This window comes from Balearica regulorum, chromosome 6, assembly GCF_011004875.1.
Source record: "Balearica regulorum gibbericeps isolate bBalReg1 chromosome 6, bBalReg1.pri, whole genome shotgun sequence".
Taxonomy (NCBI): Eukaryota; Metazoa; Chordata; class Aves; order Gruiformes; family Gruidae; genus Balearica; species Balearica regulorum.
The window spans coordinates 18,155,550-18,175,117 of record NC_046189.1 but is presented as its reverse complement, the minus strand read 5'-3'; the positions used below and the strand labels follow the sequence as shown (position 1 = coordinate 18,175,117).

Below are 19,568 nucleotides of genomic sequence, written 5' to 3'. Positions count from 1 at the left end.
GGCATACCCTAATACTCCTGCAGAAGTCCTCTGTAAGTTCCCTCCTTTCCTTTCCTACAAGGTATCTTAAGCCGGGCGATTAAGAGTCTCCCTCAAGGCCGGCATTCCGACGGCTTCCCTTTCACACAGCAGCCCCTATAGCCGCAGGCAGAGGAGATACCGACCCTCGGCCCCCGCCAGACGGGAGGCGGAGGCGAGTAGCTGTGGCGAGGGGGGAGGTGACAGGGCCGGCGGGCGGCCTGACGTGAGAGGAGAGGCGGTGCCCGCCTGTGCGCACCAGTGACGGCTACGCGCCGGCGCCACCACCCCCACAGCGGGCGGCGGTTAGTGCGCTAGGCCAGCTGCCGGCGTGGGATCGACGAGGGCGGGAAGGCGCTTAACTGAACGCTAGCACGGTTATATCTTCTCTTCTCTCCCCTTTCCTACCCTATCCCCACCTTCCCCCTCCGCCTGTTCCCGCTCCCGTCCTTTTCCGCCCCCCCGGTGGGGAAGGGCCCGCTCCGCCAAGCGCGGCCTGGGGCTGGTGGCGCGGCGGGCGGGGGGAGGGGCAGCGGGCGCTGAGAAGAAAGCGGTAACGGACGCCGCGCGCGCATGCGCGCGGTGCTGCCAATCGCCCCCGCCCTGTCGCGCGGTGCCTGGAGCCCGCCTTCCGACCACGTGACCTCTCCTCCGCCCTCCCCCTCCTCTTCCTCTCGGCTCCATATTGGTACTGAGGGAGGCGAGTCTGGTCACAAAATGGAGGTAACTGCCCGCCGCGTGGAGGGAGTGGGGCTCGTTGGGCTAAGCTGAGGCAAGGGTAGAAGGAGGAGGTGAAGCGGCCTCCTTCCCCCCCCCCCCTTCCCCCGCGGAGGTAGAGCTGCTTTAACTCCGCCAGCGCCCCTGGGCGGGAAGGGGCAGTGCTGGGTGCGGCGGGCTGGAGGGGGGGACACACGTAATGGTGCCCCTCGCGGTTCCCGCTGCCGCCCCGGAGCAGCCGCCGCTTCCTTGTATAGTTTTTGCCGCGCTCTAGACCCGCTTTTCCCTGCGACATGGCGCATTGAGCCCGCAATGGCGGTCGCTGGCAGGAAGGGGGAGGATGCGGGAGAGGCTGCGCTTCCGCCCTGCGGCCCCTCGGGCACAGTGACTGCGGCCGCCATTTCGCTGCTCTCCAGAACGTGGGCGGGTGAGGCCTGCCCCTTGGCTTGAGACAGGGCTGTGGGTAGCAGAGTCTTCCTCAGCTATCCCAGGGGATACCAAAACACTTAGGCGCGTATTCGAGCGAGAGTGGGGAGAAGCGAGGCCCACACGTGCCTGTGTCATTGTTCTGTCCTCCTTGTGTGGCCCCCATGTAAGCTACCCGGAGTAGTGCGCTAGGGCTATTCATTTCCCACTCTTAACTTTCCTGGGAACAGACTTTGAAAACAGGTCGTTTAGTGCCGTGCTCTGCTTGTCGCTGAGGAATGCTGGTACACGTTGCAGCACCTCCCTAATATCTCTTCCCCCCTCACCCCCTTCCCGAGGGGAGTTAGCACGTGTAGCGAGCTTTTGCAGCCCGGGAAGGTGGCGGAAGGCATAGTGCAAAGCTCTCAATAGTTTCCGTTTCACCACTCCCCCAACCACATGCACAAGAGCCACGACATTCGGTGGCATCCTGCCATGATACTGGTAGGCAACACAAAGAAGCAGTCCTGCACAAACTTTGGTTCAAATTTTCCTCAACTTGAATGAAGTCGAGACCAAATGGGGCAATCATTCACACCCTACCCAGAGAGAAATAATGTCGTGATATCCCCCCTTGCTCTTCTTTCCTCTCTTAAAAATCTAAGTTTTTTGCTTAAGTATTTCAAGTAAAGTATGGTGAGCAAAAATGGTGCAGGTTGTTTTTTGAGATTTTTTTTTTAATTAATCTTGATGCCCTTTGTTGCAAGATGAATTAGAGAATTGAGAATAGAGAAACCAACAGGTCACACAAGTTTCTGTTTCTACATTAAACACAGAGAAGAAACTGGATCCCTTAGCAAAACAGCTAAAAATAACTCTTCCATGTAAGCAATTGTTTTAGCTGCTTCAGGGTTGTGGAATAGTTTGACAAATGGGAGGGATGATGAGTTCAAAACATTTGAAGATGCTTTAGTAAAGCTTGGAAACTTACCAGATAAGTTATTAAGCTAATATTTTCTTATTTTTTTCCCAGCAGACATTCCTATTGGCATTGTGAATAAACTGTCAACACACTTAGAGCTGCTTTAGCTCTTAGGTTTGGCATGATATACTGTATGAACATTAGGTCCAACTTTAGCTATTTACAAAAAAGACCAATACATCTCATAGTATTCACTGAATGGACAGGTAAACTTCCATCTTGGGAATGTCTGTTTCACCTCCACTATCTTGTCTCTAAGAGCTACAGTAGCATTGTAAGTTTCTTTGAGTAAGGAGGCATCTAGTGACTTTCTGCTCACTGTAACTAACAGATTTGTTCTGAGACTGCTTACAGTTCTGTAGTTGCACTATACAACTGTTTCAATTGTAGTTTAACTCGGCTGGTGAGAATGTTCTAAATATTTTTATTTAGAGTTGAATAGAGTATTTTGTTGATGCAAAGTATTAAAAAAAGCTGATATTGACAGCTTTTTTTAACAACTTTCTACGAGGCAAGGTAGGGATAGGGCTGAACAGGGCTGTGTTCCACTTCAGCTGATGGTGTGCATTAGCAAGGAGACAATTCTCTTTTCACTGCCATGGCCTTCAGAGGCCATTGTGGCAGAGACCGTGCTCAAGAGCTTTATGTTGGTCAGCCTTGAGCCTCACTGGAGAAGGCAGCCTAGGTGACAAAATCAGAGAGGGACTGTATACTTTTCATTACTTTAAAAAGTTTTTAAATGGGCTTATCCCTTTCCTGCCTAACAATTCCCAAAGCTTTATTTTGCCATACAACTACTTTTTTTTTAAAAGCCCTTGACTTGTTAACGTTCTGTTTCATACCTCCTCTGTATGACTTAAGGAATTGAACAGCTCATTTGAAACACTTAGTATCCTAATACCTCCTAAGTCAAACTGATGTTTGGTTTAAAGGATTTCAAGAGCAGGTTTAACATTGTGTAGAGAGGAACTGAAGATAATACAACACTTTGATGTAACTTCATAAAACCTTTAAAATTGTTAATGCATTAAATCATGGTACTCATGATTTCACAACTGAGTTTAATTTGAAGCTGCATTTTAACATGGAATTATAATAAATAATAATTTCTGCTCTGAATAACAGTACATCTTGGTCATTAGTAGAGACCTGCCTGCTTTTCCCTGTGTAGTATTTGCAGGAATAAAACTTTTTAAAAAACCCCACAAAAATACACCTAATTTTGTAAATATCGATGATATTAATGCAGTGCAAATACAGTTCTATAGCAGCATGTTATTTAGTTGACAGTATTCTATTTTGGCTGCTGTAAAAAAGTTTCAAGAAACATCCCAAGTAGTGATGAAATTGTAGCCAAAGATACTAATACAGTATAGTAAGACAAGTAACTTAATGATCTCAGAAAACTTGAAATAATAAAGGCTAAAGGGAACGTGATTTTTTTTTTTGTTTGAATGCTTAGATACGGATTTATTCACTGAGCTTATCTTGTGAAATACTTGATTTTTCTAATGATACGTACATAACTTCGTTAACATTTATTTTGAAAGTTGGGTATATAAACAGAGTACAGGTTAGTAATCAAATACATCACTTGGAAGCAAAAGTAATGCAGATGGCTAGTGCTACAGATTGCTGAGGATCAAATGTTACAGTGTCTGATGTGGCAAGAATAGAATCAGTAAAGGATTCTTGCTCTGGTGATGGTGGAAAATACCTTTCAATACAGAAAACATTTAACACATCCTCTCGTGTTCCAGTTTTGCAGGCTGCTGGATCCCTGATTGCAAGAGGTTACACATAAGATAATTCTAATAAGCAATATTTGCAAAATGGTAAATATTTTTGGGTTTAAAATCTAGAGAAGTAGAATTTGATTTATGGAGTGAGTTTGGGTATCAAAGGTGGAATTTTTGCTTGCCCTGTACCAGTTGTATTCATGATAATTACGTAAGACAGTAATCAACATAGGTTGTTTTCTACAGATTGTAGCTTTAGGTTGTACCTAGTTATTCCAACAGTTGTAAAAAGACCTTTAGTAGGCTAGTAGATGTTCCTTCTGCAAGCTCCTCTTAATCATGAGCAAAGTAGGCTGAGGATTTTTACCGTTTTAAATACCTTTTTTTATACTTTGACTCCTCTCCCTTTTCCTTCTGTAAAGCCACACCCGTGCGTTGCAGCCAGAGGAGGCCCTGCTTTGCAGGAGCTGGGTAAGTACTGACTTATCCAACCTGTTTTCTAGGTTTCCTAGATCTAAAAGAAAGGCTGAGTTAGAGTACCCTTCCAAAATGGCTGCTCTTAAGGAAGAGAGAGATGTGGAAGACTACAAGAGGAAAGGAAGACGATCCTCACAGGTGAGAGGATTGCTTGTTTTAATTAAAAAAGTAGCTTTAAGGGGAAGAGAGTAAAAAACTTAACCATTTCTATCTGATGTATTAATTCATAGCTTTTTTTTCTACCTTCTTCATCCCCATATTAGCGGAGTAGCTTTATGTTGCAGTGTATTAGAATTTTAAGGGGTGGGGTGTTAAGCGTAGCGGGGAAATTTTGCTTTTCTAGTTTTCTGTTATAACAAAACTGATTAAATGTATGTTTGTGATTAAAGCAAGGTGTAATTATTTTTTTAAGAAATTCATGCATCCTCAGACTATCAGCAGGAACTTGATTCCTTCCTATCTTCAAAATCCTGGTTTTAGTGGGAATGAAGACAGGTTCTATTTTTTTTATTATTTTTTTTTTTTTAGTAAAAAATGGTTGCCTAATAGTCACTGCAAATGAAAGCGAGGCTGTACTAAGTAAAAATAACTGTTTTCTTTTGCTTCTAGCAGAAATACCGTAGACTGAATAAGGTGCGTAGTATAGCGAAGATGTTGGGGCTGTTCTGGGAGGATGGGAGCTAGTTACCTTGGGGCAGGGTGTGGAAATGGGAGGGGGGAAAAAGGTCTTGATACCCTTCAGAAAATAAATTTTAAGATCAGCAAAGAGGGTATTAAATATGCTTATATAGCTTATAACTGAGACATTTTCTGATTGTTTATTTTGATTTGTTTGCTTTCTAACATTACTTTTCCAGGGTACCTGAATATTTTAGCTAGTTCAACTTTTTCTGGAATGATACACTACTGCAGTGTGGGAGGGTCTGTACACTTGAATTAAGAACAAAGTTGCATGTTTCTGGTAGCATATTGTTATTTTGTACTGAAGTAGTTGGGTAAAGTCCTCCTGGAAGGAATGTTGCAACTGTCTCACTGCTCTTGGACTTTGGATAAAATGTTAACTTTGGTAGCTCAGCTTCTACTAAATAAGCTCTTGCAGTTTACAGAAGTAGCTTGGCCAGGAATGTACTTAAAAGCTATTGAAGTTGCTAGAGAAAACGTTCTCAGAGAAAGTTGATGAGGCCCCAGTTGTTCCTGAGCTTTCAGAAAGGAGGCAAGGATTGGGCTGCCTGAAGAACAGAGCAGTCTCACTGTACAGGCTTGGCTGTGCCAGGCATTTTGTGGGAACTGGCTCGTGGTCACAGAGGTATGATGTGCAGGAGGACTTCACCTGGGAACGGCACCTTTAGAGAGAAATGCTGCAACTCCAAAGGGCTCATGATTCAGAACCCATGCCATATGAAAGTGAAGTTTATAGCATACTCAGAATAAAGGCAGTGAGTATCTGCAGCAGCGTTATCAAAAGGCATTGGGATTTCTGCTAAGATGATTTTTACAGAAATCCTGGAGGGTGCTAGTTGCCCTTTTTTTTCTTCCTCTCTTACGAGAGAGGTACAGTTAGACTGCGCTGAGTATTCAAGCTTTTAGGTAGGACGTAGGATTGGATTTTGAGGGCGAGAAAAGGGTGAGCTGAGGGAACCAGGTGCTCCCCCGCAGTGCCGGCCGCCCTTGCCGGCCCGAGCGCTGTCCCCCCCCACGCCAGCCCGGCGGGACGCTCCCGTGGCGCCACAGCGGCGCTGGGACGTGGCCGGCGGGACGGGGGTGCTGCTGCGCGTGCGCGTTCCGGCTCCATGTGGCCCCGCCCTCCGGCTCCATATTGAGGGTGGAGGAGACGAGATCGCTCACAAAATGGAGGCGGTCGGGGCTGCGTGGAGCGTTGGCTTGAGGGAGGAAGTCGCTAGTCACGGCTGGAAAGAAAGTTTCCAGCCTCCTCAGAGCCTATTAATATGTTTGGGAAGTCCCTTAAGCTGCTTAGGGGAGAAATGAAGCTTCTTGCTGGCTGCAGGCAGGCTGGGCGTTTTTACTATTGCCTCCTCCCTCCCTCCCTCCCTCTCGGAGGAGCGCTGCAAAATGGCGTGCTCGCCCACAGAATCGGCTGAGTGGGAGGGAGCCTGCCGATCTTGTTGAAGCAGTGTGGTAGTTACACTAGGGAGGAAGGGAGAGATGCGTACGGTTTGCTGCCCAAGAGAGACTGCTAAGTAGCTTGCAGCAGAAGGACTGAGAAGCAATGTATTGTGTGATAGAGGACAGCATTTGGAAAACCCTAGAGATACTTATCCCCAATGAGAACAAAATGCTTGAAAAAAACCAACTAATTCCTGAAGAAGATGTCTTTTATTCCTGTGGAGAGTTGCTATAACATAAGTGTGTCCTGAGAGTAATTCCTTTCCAATAAGAGAGAAGCTGTAACAGCAAGTGTTTCTTCTCCCATGCAGTTCAGATGCACATAATAAAAATAAGTAGTAAAGGGACTTCACTTTTCCTTTCAGGAGTGACCTGAATAGTTCTGTGGTCATTCTTTTAAAGTAAAAGCAGTCTGAGTTGCTGACTGAAAACCCTGCAGCCCTGAGGATTGTCAGAGAACTGTAAAAAGTTTTTCCTTATATAGGTTTTTTGTTTTAGAAGAGTCTAAACTCTACAGCTTCGCATAATAGATTTCTTTTACTATGCATAGGAGAGTTTTAAACAATGTTCCCAACTTTGATGTAACTCAGCTAAAAATTAAGTAGTGTCAGTAGATTTTAAAAAATGCAATTAGCTACAGAAAGCAGTATTTCACTTAATCTAAAGCAGTTTGTATATATACTAGGTGCATTACCCTCTAAGATTATAAGTTTGTGTGTGGTTAGAATGGAGATGGTTTTTTATTACACTGCTGTAGTCCAGACTACTGGGAAGACTGTGGAAAAGAAGCTTTACTTTGTAGTCACAGGACCATTGACTGTCAATCATTTCTATAACGTTCCTGTAATAACAAAGTTAGTGCCTTAAATAGAAGGTCATTACTGAGAGTTGCTGACGGTCTTTCTCACTAAGTTTAGCAGGTATAAGGGTAAGGATTTACTTCCCAACCAGCTTTTCATAATCTTAGGCCTTGTTTTCTGTAGTACAACGTGAACATTATAAACCAATGGTTTCCTAAAGCAGTATATAACTTAGAAATTCTCTTTTGCCATGTATTGCTTTACAATACTCATTGCTCTTTAGGGTGGTTGTGTTGCACTCAAAACGATGTATGCTTTTCTGACCAACCCTAGCACTACCACCTTCTTTATTTAAACTGGCAGAGGTTAAAGCACTTAATCTTTGGATTTGAAGTAAGACATTTGCACATAGAAGTCTGCGGCTGGTTTTATGTAGTTCAGCTCTCAGGCTAATGCTGCATCTAGTCTAGGTTAACCTACTGCAGCAGAAACAGTGAAGCCTGTTACACATTCATGCTGCAGAGTGGAAGTCGGATACAGCATAGCTAGCCAGCAGCATAGCTTGCCAGCTCCTTGTGCAGTGTTTTATGTGCACAAAAGTACCAGCTTGCTAAATAAGATTTTAATCTGATTGCTTTTTATAAGACTTCTCTGTCTTGAGGATGGGACAAAGTTGTAAAATAATTGTTCATAAACTCCTGTCGAATGTATGGGGGATATTCCCTGCCTAACTAAAAAACCCCATGCAACGCTGAAAGAGAGCAGAAACACTAATGTACTTGTAAGGCCACTTTAACTGTGCTATGGAAAACTGGGCTCTGAAAATTAGCCCATTTTAAAATGTGACTGGTCATATAGAGGTAATGTTGTCAAGAGCTTCAATTACACTTGTTTGTTTTATGATGCTTGTTAGGGTACCAGTCTTATGCCAGTAGCTGTACTCACTACTGGTCATTGATTAGTCATTCAAGACATTTTTTTATCTGTAATACATAAGTCCATGCTGATTCACATTTAAGAGGTGTTTCCTATAACGCTGAAAACCACATATGCACTTAGACTTTCTTGCTTGCGTGCACTCAACTTACAAAATTATCTGAGTACAAAATTTACAATTTTAAGGAATTAAGAATTGATAAATTTCTTCAAAATACATAAAAATAACCTTTCAAAATCGATATCCTAAAAGACTAGATGCTCAATTTGGACAGTTAACCTTTTTTTCTTGTACACTGTGTTATTAAATGTTTTATAGTTCTTCATGATTATGCTTCATAAAGTGTTAGCGCTTCCCTTTATCTCACAGTACTTCATTGCTAATCCCTACAGAGCAATGTGCAACTGGAGCATAAGACAGGCATAAAATGAATGCACTTCCGGGGGGGTGGGGAGCAACCTGATTATTTAGTATATTGAAATTTCTTTACTGTTGTTTGCATTTGAGCACTCTTAAGTTGTTAGTTAGTTAGTCTTTTAATTAAAATCACACTTCATTAAGTGTTTACTATGCTGCTGTCTAAATCCATTAGAAGTCATCGTTTTTATGTAAATGTATTCCACCTGTTTGTAGTTATGATGTGCACAGATAACTTAGTAGTTCTGTGAAAAAGTAACTCTCTGGTTTGTATTGAAAATATGTTTTTGATTTTTGATTTTGTAGGGCCATGAGCCAAAGGAGCCAGAGCAGTTGAGAAAGCTGTTCATTGGAGGTCTGAGCTTTGAAACAACAGATGATAGCTTGAGAGAGCACTTTGAAAAATGGGGCACACTCACGGACTGTGTGGTAAAGTATCAAATGTGCTTTTGAAAGGAATAGATACTTAACCTAGTACAGAAATGCAGAGTACCCCTGATGTTTTTGCAGGTGATGAGAGACCCACAAACAAAACGTTCCAGAGGCTTTGGCTTTGTGACTTACTCTTGTGTGGAGGAGGTGGATGCTGCCATGAGTGCTCGACCGCATAAGGTTGATGGACGCGTGGTTGAACCAAAGAGAGCGGTTTCAAGGGAGGTGAGTTAGTGTTTCACTTAACACTTTCCAGATCTTTCCCTAATAATTTAAAACACTGAATGTCATTTTTGGTGTTGTAGGATTCTGTAAAGCCTGGGGCACATCTCACAGTAAAGAAAATATTTGTTGGTGGAATTAAAGAAGATACGGAAGAATATAATTTAAGGGAGTACTTTGAAAAATACGGCAAGATTGAAACCATAGAAGTCATGGAAGACAGGCAAAGCGGAAAGAAAAGAGGCTTCGCTTTTGTAACTTTTGATGATCATGATACAGTTGATAAAATTGTTGGTATGTAACTCCTTAGTGAGAAATGACTTACGGGATAAAAGCGTAGAGTTAGATTTCAGAACAGCAGTGTGTGGAATGTAAGATGTTGGTATAATCAACTGCTTGACTATTGTAAGAGATGGGATAGGTTTAATGTTCCTTTTAGAATTGTGATCATGCCTTATAGTAGCATTCTGTGAGAGTTTTACCACATACTGCTTTCAGTGATTTGATTTTCTAACTCCTATTTCACAATTTTCTCTAGTTCAGAAATATCATACTATAAATGGACATAACTGTGAAGTGAAAAAAGCACTCTCAAAACAAGAAATGCAGACTGCTAGCTCTCAGAGAGGTGAGTTTGGAGTTGTGCATGGTTGTTTTCTATAACTGGTTTTCAATTAATGTAATTTAAGTAAAATATTTTTTAGGTCGTGGGGGTGGCTCAGGCAACTTCATGGGTCGTGGAAACTTTGGAGGTGGTGGAGGGAACTTTGGCCGAGGAGGAAACTTTGGTGGAAGAGGTAAATGACTGGAATGTTTATATAGAATGTGATTTCTATTATTTTATTTCCTGTGTCAGTTGGTTTAAACAGTAACACGTGTGTTCGGGAAAACATTCTCGTCTGTTTTATGTTCCAGGAGGCTATGGGGGTGGTGGTGGCGGTGGTGGGAGCAGAGGAAGCTTTGGGGGTGGTGACGGATACAATGGATTTGGTGATGGTAAGTGTATTGTTCACTTTTTTTTTTCCCCCACTAACGCCATAACCAGCTGTAAGTCTTGCCTTCACCTTGGAAACCAAGTCCTTCTTTGGCGATAATGTTTTCTGCAGAGCTGTTAAGAGTAAAAGGTTTTTTGTTTTCCCCACAAAATGATGGGTGGAAAAGAAATAATCGATATTTACCCTTTAAATAACCTCATATCATGAGGACATGCAGCAGCTGCTTATGATTATTGAGAACTAAATGAAGATTCTGATGTCAGTTGCGATGACTAAAACTGAATAAAGCAATGAGCAACTAACATACCAGAAATCTTTTCAATTAACTGTAAGACTTTTCATGGCTTAGTAGTATCTTTTTCATGATGAAGTTTGGATGAATATCCAAAATGCATCCGAAGAGAACTGTGGAAATTGGCTGTGGAAGTAGCATTTTTCTGTGTGGGGAAAAAATGAGGGAAGTAGCATGTAGTTACTTGTGTCGTGATTCTATAAGCGGATAGGTGTAGTGATGTTGAGTTCTATGGAACTGTTTCCCAGTTTGGAACTACTCCATCAAAATGTGGGAGGCCAGATCAGCATCTGGGAATACTAAGTCTTTCAGATATGCATCGTGTGATTAGAGGGAAAAAAAAAGAAAAAAAAAAGTCCAGTAGCTTTGACACACATGTAAATAAAGCTGTATGTCTAGAATTCTTTTGAGGGTTTTGCCTGCTGAGTCATTTCAGTTCAGAGGAATAAAGAGGCTGATACACAGTACTGACAAAGCCATTTACATGTCATGTGTTGTACTGGAAGCAACAGGTCTGTATTTTCTGTGAGCCAGAATGAACTTCAAAGTATCATGCTTCAAGGGTATTTTTTTGTTTGTTTGGATTAAATATTTTAGATAAATGATGCAATCACAATGAATATAATACAGGGAGAACATTGTGGGACACTTTTATTGTGTGTTTTTGTTGGATTTTTTGTTAAATGGACCTTTTCTTACCAGTGTTTAGCTTCCGTGTGTTTAGTTTGATTCTTCTTTTATTCAAAGGTGGCAACTATGGAGGTGGTCCTGGCTATGGCAGCAGAGGAGGTTATGGTGGTGGTGGAGGACCAGGGTATGGAAACCCAGGTGGTGGATATGGAGGTGGAGGAGGAGGATATGATGGCTACAATGAAGGAGGAAATTTTGGTGGTGGTAAGATGCCAGCTTTAATTAGACTTTTTTTTTGTTTTTAATTTTTTTTAGGCAGGTGTATGCCTGAAGTATGATACTCCATAAAATGAGCTGTACAATTAGGTCTTAATGCAGAATGGTCTGTTAAAAAAGGAAGGTTCCCTCTGGATCAGCTTTGATACGTGGTACAACATTGTTTTGCCTAGAACTTTCTTCTCCAAAAAGCAGCAACTACAAATCTGTATGTGGAAGTAGAGTAGGAAAATTTTTAAACTTCTGACCATTTGAAGTATGCTGTTGGCTGTCAGATACCAGGTCACATGACATAGATCACGTCCTCCCTGGTGAGGACTATACATCTAAGTTTCTATAAGCTTTTTTTATTGTTTGCCTGTGAAATGAGCTACTCCAGTTATTTTTATAAAAGCAGTTCTTTTGCCAATTACACATTCTAATTAGACTAACTGGAAATCACATTATCATAATACTGTTACAGCCTTAACTAGTGTAAACCCTTTATTATGTGAGTATATTTAAAAATCTATGTTAATATCTAACCAAAATATATATAGCTATGTCCTGTTGTATGATCAGTTTAGCTGTGTTCTACATTGTCAGTATTAATTTCCCTGCAGGGATTTCTGAACGGTAAGGTTAATTTTTACATCTGGGGTAGCTGTTACGGAAGCCTTTAGTGATAGACAGGATGGTTCTGGTAAGGGTATCCCACAACTACAAAAACAGCTTAGGTGATTTTCTAGAATTGTTGGAGAAGGAGCAGTAAGAACTTGCAAGGACCTAGTGCAAGTTTTGGGAGTTAAGCTGCAAAATCTGCTGTATACTTTATTATCCCCTGTGGTGTGTGTACACAGCATGCCTGTTACAGTTCTGTTGCTTTTTAGAGCGAATAAATTGTATGTAGTTTACAGTATTGTCATACATGCAAAGTGTTGGGCCGTGGAAGAATGACAGTGAAATTCACGTGCCTTTCTGAGTTTGGAGGCCTTACATTTGGCCTGTTGTGCTAACTTGTTAAATTGCCTACTAAAATGGGTACAGATTTTCTAATGCTGTGTGATGGTTTTCATCTTCAATGAAATACCAGTTTCTAATCTTCAAAATGCTACAGGTCTTCTGTCATTTGTGCATTGTGCGTAGGGGTAGCATGCAGAGTGCTTGCAGTTCTATTTTAAGTTGTTTTAAACAATTACTATTTACATTTACATTGGCTGTCATGATGAGGCAAGTGGCTTTATAAATCTGCATTTGTTTCAGGTAATTATGGTGGAAGTGGAAACTACAATGATTTTGGCAATTACAGTGGACAACAGCAGTCTAACTATGGTCCCATGAAAGGTGGTGGCAGCTTTGGTGGCAGAAGTTCAGGCAGCCCTTATGGTGGTAAATACCATTTTGTACAGAAAATATTTTTTTTGTTTAAAATTTCTTGTTGTTGTATTTCAACATACACCCTGTTTTTTGTAGGTGGTTATGGATCTGGAAGTGGAAGTGGGGGCTATGGTGGTAGAAGATTCTAAAAATGCTACCAGAAAAAGGGTAGGTGTAATGCATATTTATAATGATGATTAATAATGTACAACTGTTCACTGAGAGTAATAATTTTCTTATCCTGTATTCAACAGGCTACAGTTCTTAGCAGGAGAGAGAGCGAGGAGTTGTCAGGAAAGCTGCAGGTTACTTTGAGACAGTCGTCCCAAATGCATTAGAGGAACTGTAAAATCTGCCACAGAAGGAACGATGATCCATAGTCAGAAAAGTTACCGCAGCTTAAACAGGAAACCCTTCTTGTTCAGGACTGTCATAGCCACAGTTTGCAAAAAGTGCAGCTATTGATTAATGCAATGTAGTGTCGATTAGATGTACATTCCTGAGGTCTTTATCTGTTGTAGCTTTGTCTTTCTTTTTTCTTTTTATTTTCCCATTACATCAGGTATATTGCCCTGTAAATTGTGGTAGTGGTACCAGGAATAAACAAATTAAGGAATTTTTAACTTTTCAATATTTGTGTAGTTCAGTTTTTCCACATTTAGTACAGAGAACTCTATAACAGAAATAAAATGTAGTTTAGGGTGTTTCCTTGTTAGTTAATAGAGAGGATAAATGCATTTCTCAATTACTATTTTGTATTAATTTAAAGTTAACAACAGAAACACCTATTGATTTGCAGTCTTAAGGGGTCTAGTCTCAGTGTATATATGTAACTGTCATTGACATGAGTTACATAGGCATACAGAGGGAAAACATCTGTATGTTGCATTATAGTTTGTTTCAGATGTATAACTAGGATTGAGTTACTCAAATTAGTGTTTGTGAATTATAGAACTAAGCTTTACCTTAATGAAAACTTCAAATTACTTTTTGGTTTGTGCATATTTTTTTAATTTGTAGTTCTGTATTAGTACTAGCGCTTCAAGAAAATAAGGCATGATAAATATTTTAACAAGACCGACTTTAGACACATTAAAGCTGTCTCCCGTCTCATTTGAGATGTATAAGGGAAAACTGCAGTTGCTTAAGTCTTGGGTGAAGAGAAAAAGACATTTGCTTTTTACCTTTCTATTTATTGTAATTCCCGAGAAGTTAAGGTGGGGGGAATCAAGTGCCTGTTTCCTTGGGATATTCAATGACTCTGTTTCAATAAAACTATACTTCGGGGAGGGTGGCTTGGAATTTTCATCCCCTTCCTTTGTCCCCATTTCCCTCTCCCTCACACCAGACTGCGCTGTTTGAATTAAATGAGGCGTCATAGTGAGAGTACTAGGTGTGTTCCTCAATAACTTACTGGCTATATACTTTCTTGCATGCACCCTAGGCAATTTTCTGGACACATTCTTCTGACTGGGAGCCAAGGGTAGCACAGGTGTAATCACTGACAGTCCCAGGTAACGCGTTCCAAAAGCCCGCTCACCACGGGCTCTAACTAGCATAGCCCTCAAGCTTTCTCCTTTGCGGATGTCTGCACTCAGCTAAGAGCTCGAAGATAAAGCAAAACACGATCTAGTTGTATTTTACTGACTAGAAACACTTCCCACAACGTAGAATGGTACAGTCTGGAGCTTCCACAGGGAGAACGATAGTGTGTTGCGATTTGCTTTGATGCACTGGAGTAGCAAAATCTTATCAGCACATATGGCTAGCAATTGTACTTCACTCTCACTTCTGACTCCAAATTAAGGCACTACAGTCTGTACTCCTCTCAGCTGATGTGAATTCTCTCTCGATTATTGCCAGGACAGTGCTTTCTGTCAATTCAGACTCACGAGAGTAGGGACGCAGTCAATAGAAGAAATACTCAGACACTTGACAATGTGGTACTGGAATTACTCACGCCTGTTTTCACTTCTGGGTCAATGTGCAGTATAAGGTAAATGCGATTCCAGTGTAGGAATGAATCTGCAAAGATGTATGAACTGGCTTGAGGCATAATCAGTCATTAATTAATGAATTATAATTTTAAGAAGTAGTAGAAAAATGAGTGTGTTGTTTGAAAAAAATAATTAAACAATGTTATTTAAACACTGTTATTGGAGTGTATTTAGACTGCAGTACACTAAAACAAGGAACTGGTGTCAAGATGGTAGCCTCCAAACTGGATTTCAAAGTCTGCTTATTCTTTTCTGTGGAGTTTTAAACTATCTCTAAAGTTACAGCAAGAATTGGTGATTTAGTGAACGCTTCTGTTGTTGTACATATTAATTGGGGCTTGGGGTGGGGGGGAGGCTGTATTTCAATAAAGGCGTTTTTTAACCAACCCATTTGGAGTTTGCAAACATTGAAAACTAAACCACCACTCACTAGGGAGTGAGCCACCTAACTACTGACGTGCTTTGTACATTACTACGCTTAGAAGATGTGTAGACTTGTACCTGGGGCCTGCAACTGATTGCAGGGACAACTGGAGGATGGGGGTGATGTCCCTTCTGACCATTGATCTGGTATTTCTAAATTTTTTTAGAATGTATTGACAGTGTTCTTTTTAACAGGGCCTCTTGTAGCTGTACTGTGACAACAATGTTAACTTTGAAAAATAGTGTCGTAATAAACTTTATGAACAAGATCTGTATGCAACCTTTTAAGAGATGGATGTAAGTGACCGCTTTGTAGGTGGGTGGGATAGCTTAGCTGTGTTCTGTGCTGTGGGAAGGTGTAAGGACAGCGATTAACCAGCTTTAAAGAACCTAGGATGTACTTCTTTGATCCATACTTTGCTAAGGAGACTCATAAGACAGGACTTCAGCAGCCTATTGAGTATGGAGAAGTCAGCATAATTAAAGAATGACAAGGCAGCAGGAGCAACAGCTTCAACTTCCAGAAAAGTGAAGGCATAAGATACTGTGCTGATAGTGAGCAGCTTTCCAAAGGCTAGTTAAATCTGCTTATCACAGCTGAAATATCGAAGAAAGTCTAGCAAGAGTTCTTCACCTTTTGGAACCTCCTTGAGTGATAGCTACTTGAGTTGACCCCAGATCAATAGGTCTAGCATTTAGACCTGAAAGGAAGGGCAATGAGCATAGGTAAGGTTTGCCTTTAACATTTTTCATGAATTAAAAAGAGTAGCGGGGGGTTTTTAAACAAGGTAAGAGTAATTTCTTTAATTTTCAGGTTGAATGAGAAGCTGCTGCTTGACAAAATGGGGAATGTCTTGCACATCCTCGTCAATTGAAGGTTTCTGACTGGGTAAGATTTGTAGTGTCTAGTAAAACACTTGTTTAACCCTTAACTTCCTTCTAGGCTTTCCTTCACCAGCCTTTTATCTCAAGGAAAGCCTTGCGTACCGAGGAGCAAGTATTCCAGCACATGCCATCCAGTGCTTCCTCTTCTGGATGAGGGTTGCTTGCTGGCATAATTGCTGTTCGAGAGCCGTCTGTTCCTGGCAGGTACAAAATTGTTGTGTCCGAGATCAACGAGACAGAAATGACCAATGGTTTGAACTGTGTGCTCTAGTTTCCTTGGGGGTTTTCAGAAATCGGTTACCTTGTAATAGAAAGAGCCGCCTTGCAGAAACCCAGCAAGGTGAAGACCCTGGAGTGGTTCATCACAGTTCTCAGTGGGGCGTGACGTGCCGCTCGTGCGGCAGGTCTGTAAAGGCACTTTGCCCTGGTTAGAGCAGTGATGTCCCTCAGAAACGGATCCTGGTTCCCCAGGTGGGTTTGTATTTGCCTGAACAAGTCGAGGAGTTCCCTGGCAGCCCCTGGTGCTTTCGGGCAGGGTGGGTCAGTGGAGGCTGATGTGGCCACCTGATGCCCTGCTGAAAGCAAAGCACAGCTGCGTTTACACCGGTGAGTGGCAACAAGAGAACTTGCCACGGGATCTGCTTTTGCGCACATTGGTTCTTAACTCTTGGAACATGTATTGCCTTTTCTGCCTCTTCTGCTGTTACAAGTCTTGGGATACTTTTAACTCCTTTTATATAGTCGTCTAGTACCTGTTTAAACTTACCAATACGTTCCTGAGTCTGTGCATTGTTTTTGTGAAGTCAGTTTCTATTTTGGTTGGTTATGCTTCGGTTATTTAGAAAATAAAGCCAAATGGAACCCATGCATTTTGGTTTAACCTGAGGCTCAGGCATGTTTGTAGACCAATTCAAGGATTTAAACTTGTTACATGCTCTCTGTAAACGTCCAGAAAGCAAACTTGGCATTGTAACGTACAATTGAAAGTTAACTTGGAAGTAATTTACAATGGTAGTGTTGCGATTTTCATAGAATTGGGAGCTACTTGATGGAAATCCCACAATGACTGTATATTTGTACAAACAGCTGACAAATGTTTTTGGTTAGCCAGGGTTGAGGCAAGATTTAAAACTGCTGCAGTAAGTTCAGTCTCCTCAGTGTAGCATGCTAGGCCGCCTGTTGCTGGGGTGACAAGCTTGCTTTTCTTGCACCTAGAGGTGGAAAACCTTTGCTTTTCCTCGGCCAGGCAAAGTTGTGAGCTCACCTGGGCAGCTGTGTGGAGCAGCAGGTAATGGGGGAAAAGAAACATGAGTTTAAATCTTAGTGCCTCTTATGATTACTTGGGTGAGGGCAAATGTTTTTGTCCTTGAGAAGAGGGGGAACGTTACACTTTTTTAACAGTAAAATCTTGAAAAATGTTTTAACAAAAGCAAGTTTTAACAAAAACTCTCTAGTTTGCATGCCGTTACGAGGCCTGTGTATAGAGCAAAGCGCTTCCTTTCCTTTCCTTGGCATCGGAGGATTCTGCACTGCTGCAGACTTGTTCTGTGCTCTGGAGGGGTCTTTTTGCACCATGTGTAGAACTAGATATTTGCAGTTAGAATTATTTCCACACTTGGATTTATAACACTCTTGTTAGACTAATTTGCTTAATTTTGATTATTCACACTCCAATTTCTTCAGAAATAAACCTCGTCAAGGATAAACACATCCGTCAGGAGTACTTGTTTGAGCGTATCTTTGTCCGAGAGGCACTTCCAAGAGTTAAGAATGTTGTTTCATGGCTGGGTTTTTCTGTGGTGGCTGCTGTTGAAAAGAGCAGCTGTAAATGGAGATGGGGATGTAACATGTAAAGTTAATGAAGCATTAGTCCCTAAGCTGCAGTTCCACAGACGTTTCTTTGATCCCTAAACCTGTGTGTTAACCTAAAAGCAAATGGTACTTCCAGGTAGTAACAGTGTGTTACACTGGCCCAGCTGATGGAGATGTGTAAGTGTGGTGTTACTCTAGAGCGCTGAAATTAAACGCATCTTAACTGTGGTATCCTTTATGTATTTAAGGCGGGAAGGGGAATGCTCCTAGTCTTTCCAGCATTGTGTGATGTACTGCCTTGCTTTGGTTCCTGTGTTTAAGACATTAACGTGTTTTCATATACTGTCTAAGCTGCAGTGGAATATTCACTTATGTATCACTCTGTGGTCTCTGACAAGTGTTTGTGTCTTAAATTGTGTGGAGCATGAAAGATCTTGAGTCTCACTAAAATTCAGATATCTGATGGATGATTCTTTTTCTGCTGTGGGTGCTACAGGTTGACATCTCTAGCTAAGTTAAGCTTTTTCCTGAACTAAAGTAATCCAAGTATCTCCGTAGAAGAAAAAATGGCCTTCATGTAGAAGATAATATCGCAAGATTGGAAACAGAATAATATGTTATAATAACTGGCAAAGACTTGAAGAGCAATGGTGCTAGTATGCTGATATCTTAGAACTTGTGGTTAAACGAGTTTAAGAATAGCATGGAAATTAAAAACTTCAGTATAGTCCATAATGGATTGAAATTTGTTAAAATATTTCAATTTTGTATCAGAATAAAGTGTATATTGTCAAATGACTTACAATCTAAATTGTGTTGCCATCACCTTTTTTCAGTGCTGTGAGGAGCACAAAGCGTCTTAAATTACTGCAACACATTGAGTTACAGGATCATCTTTCCACCTTGGGACTGCAAGTCAGAAAACCTTGCTTCAGCCCAGCTCCTCAGCTTCACTTTCAATAGTTTTAAAACTGAATGTTTTGATCAAGAAACGTATGGTGTCCACATTCCACTGTCAGTGTATGAGGTCAGCACTGTGATGCATTAGACTTGGCAATATCACTTAGCCACTCTCAGGTTTGGGAACATACTCTGTACCTCAGCAATAATAGTAATAATAAAATGAAGGATATAGTTTGCAACCTGATGTTTTCACATATACCAAAATAATCTAATGTGGAGTATTTTGTTCCTTAATGATGTTGGGTGTCTTGATGTGAAAACAATGTTCACTGTGTTCCTGACTGATAGGAAAAATACTGGTTTAAACAGTGCAAGTTGATGTGGTCTGAGTTACTTCAGACGGATTCTTTGCCTGGTGGAATTCAAATGGGACTTCTGCATTAACTGTGCGGTTTTTGTTGTTGCTCTTTTCATCTTGGTAATGGAATAAGTATCCCTGCATGAGGTTTTAGATGTGTGGGTAGCACGAATACAAGGGCCCTTGCACAGGCTGTAAGGGTGCTGCTTGCCTTCGGCTTCTGCATTAGTGCTAAAATAAAGAACAAATGGGAGGGCAGGCATTTACTGAGGTGTCTGGTTTATCACCAATTTGTAATTAAAGTATTTGTATTGCAGCTAGAGAGAATGTTTGAGAGCCCACTTATGGTGGGGGAATTCAGGAGCTCTTCC

The 19,568-nt window shown here is 41.5% G+C and overlaps 1 protein-coding gene across 27 annotated transcripts; it reads left to right on the top strand.

The window, feature by feature from the left end:
- Positions 1-243: 243 nt before the first annotated feature.
- On the top strand, positions 244-18,747 carry HNRNPA3 (heterogeneous nuclear ribonucleoprotein A3). Of its 27 annotated transcripts, XR_012836072.1 has the most exons (15): positions 2,300-2,328; positions 4,365-4,476; positions 4,948-4,971; positions 8,923-9,045; positions 9,127-9,273; positions 9,354-9,564; positions 9,809-9,898; positions 9,960-10,067; positions 10,186-10,266; positions 11,305-11,451; positions 12,706-12,831; positions 12,916-12,987; positions 16,054-16,147; positions 18,110-18,164; positions 18,484-18,747. XR_012836072.1 is itself a non-coding variant. In XM_075756595.1 (13 exons), exons 2-12 carry the CDS (start codon positions 4,411-4,413, stop codon positions 12,966-12,968), a joined length of 1,158 nt encoding a protein of 385 aa, XP_075612710.1. In that variant the 5' UTR covers positions 244-395; positions 4,365-4,410; the 3' UTR covers positions 12,969-12,987; positions 13,074-13,450. The 27 variants fall into 27 exon arrangements, 21 of the variants coding, with proteins under 21 accessions (XP_075612710.1, XP_075612707.1, XP_075612705.1 ...); XR_012836071.1 differs by lacking the exon at positions 18,110-18,164 and having other exon boundaries at positions 16,054-16,128; positions 18,433-18,747; XR_012836070.1 differs by having other exon boundaries at positions 18,110-18,747.
- The last annotated feature ends 821 nt before the right edge of the window (positions 18,748-19,568 follow it).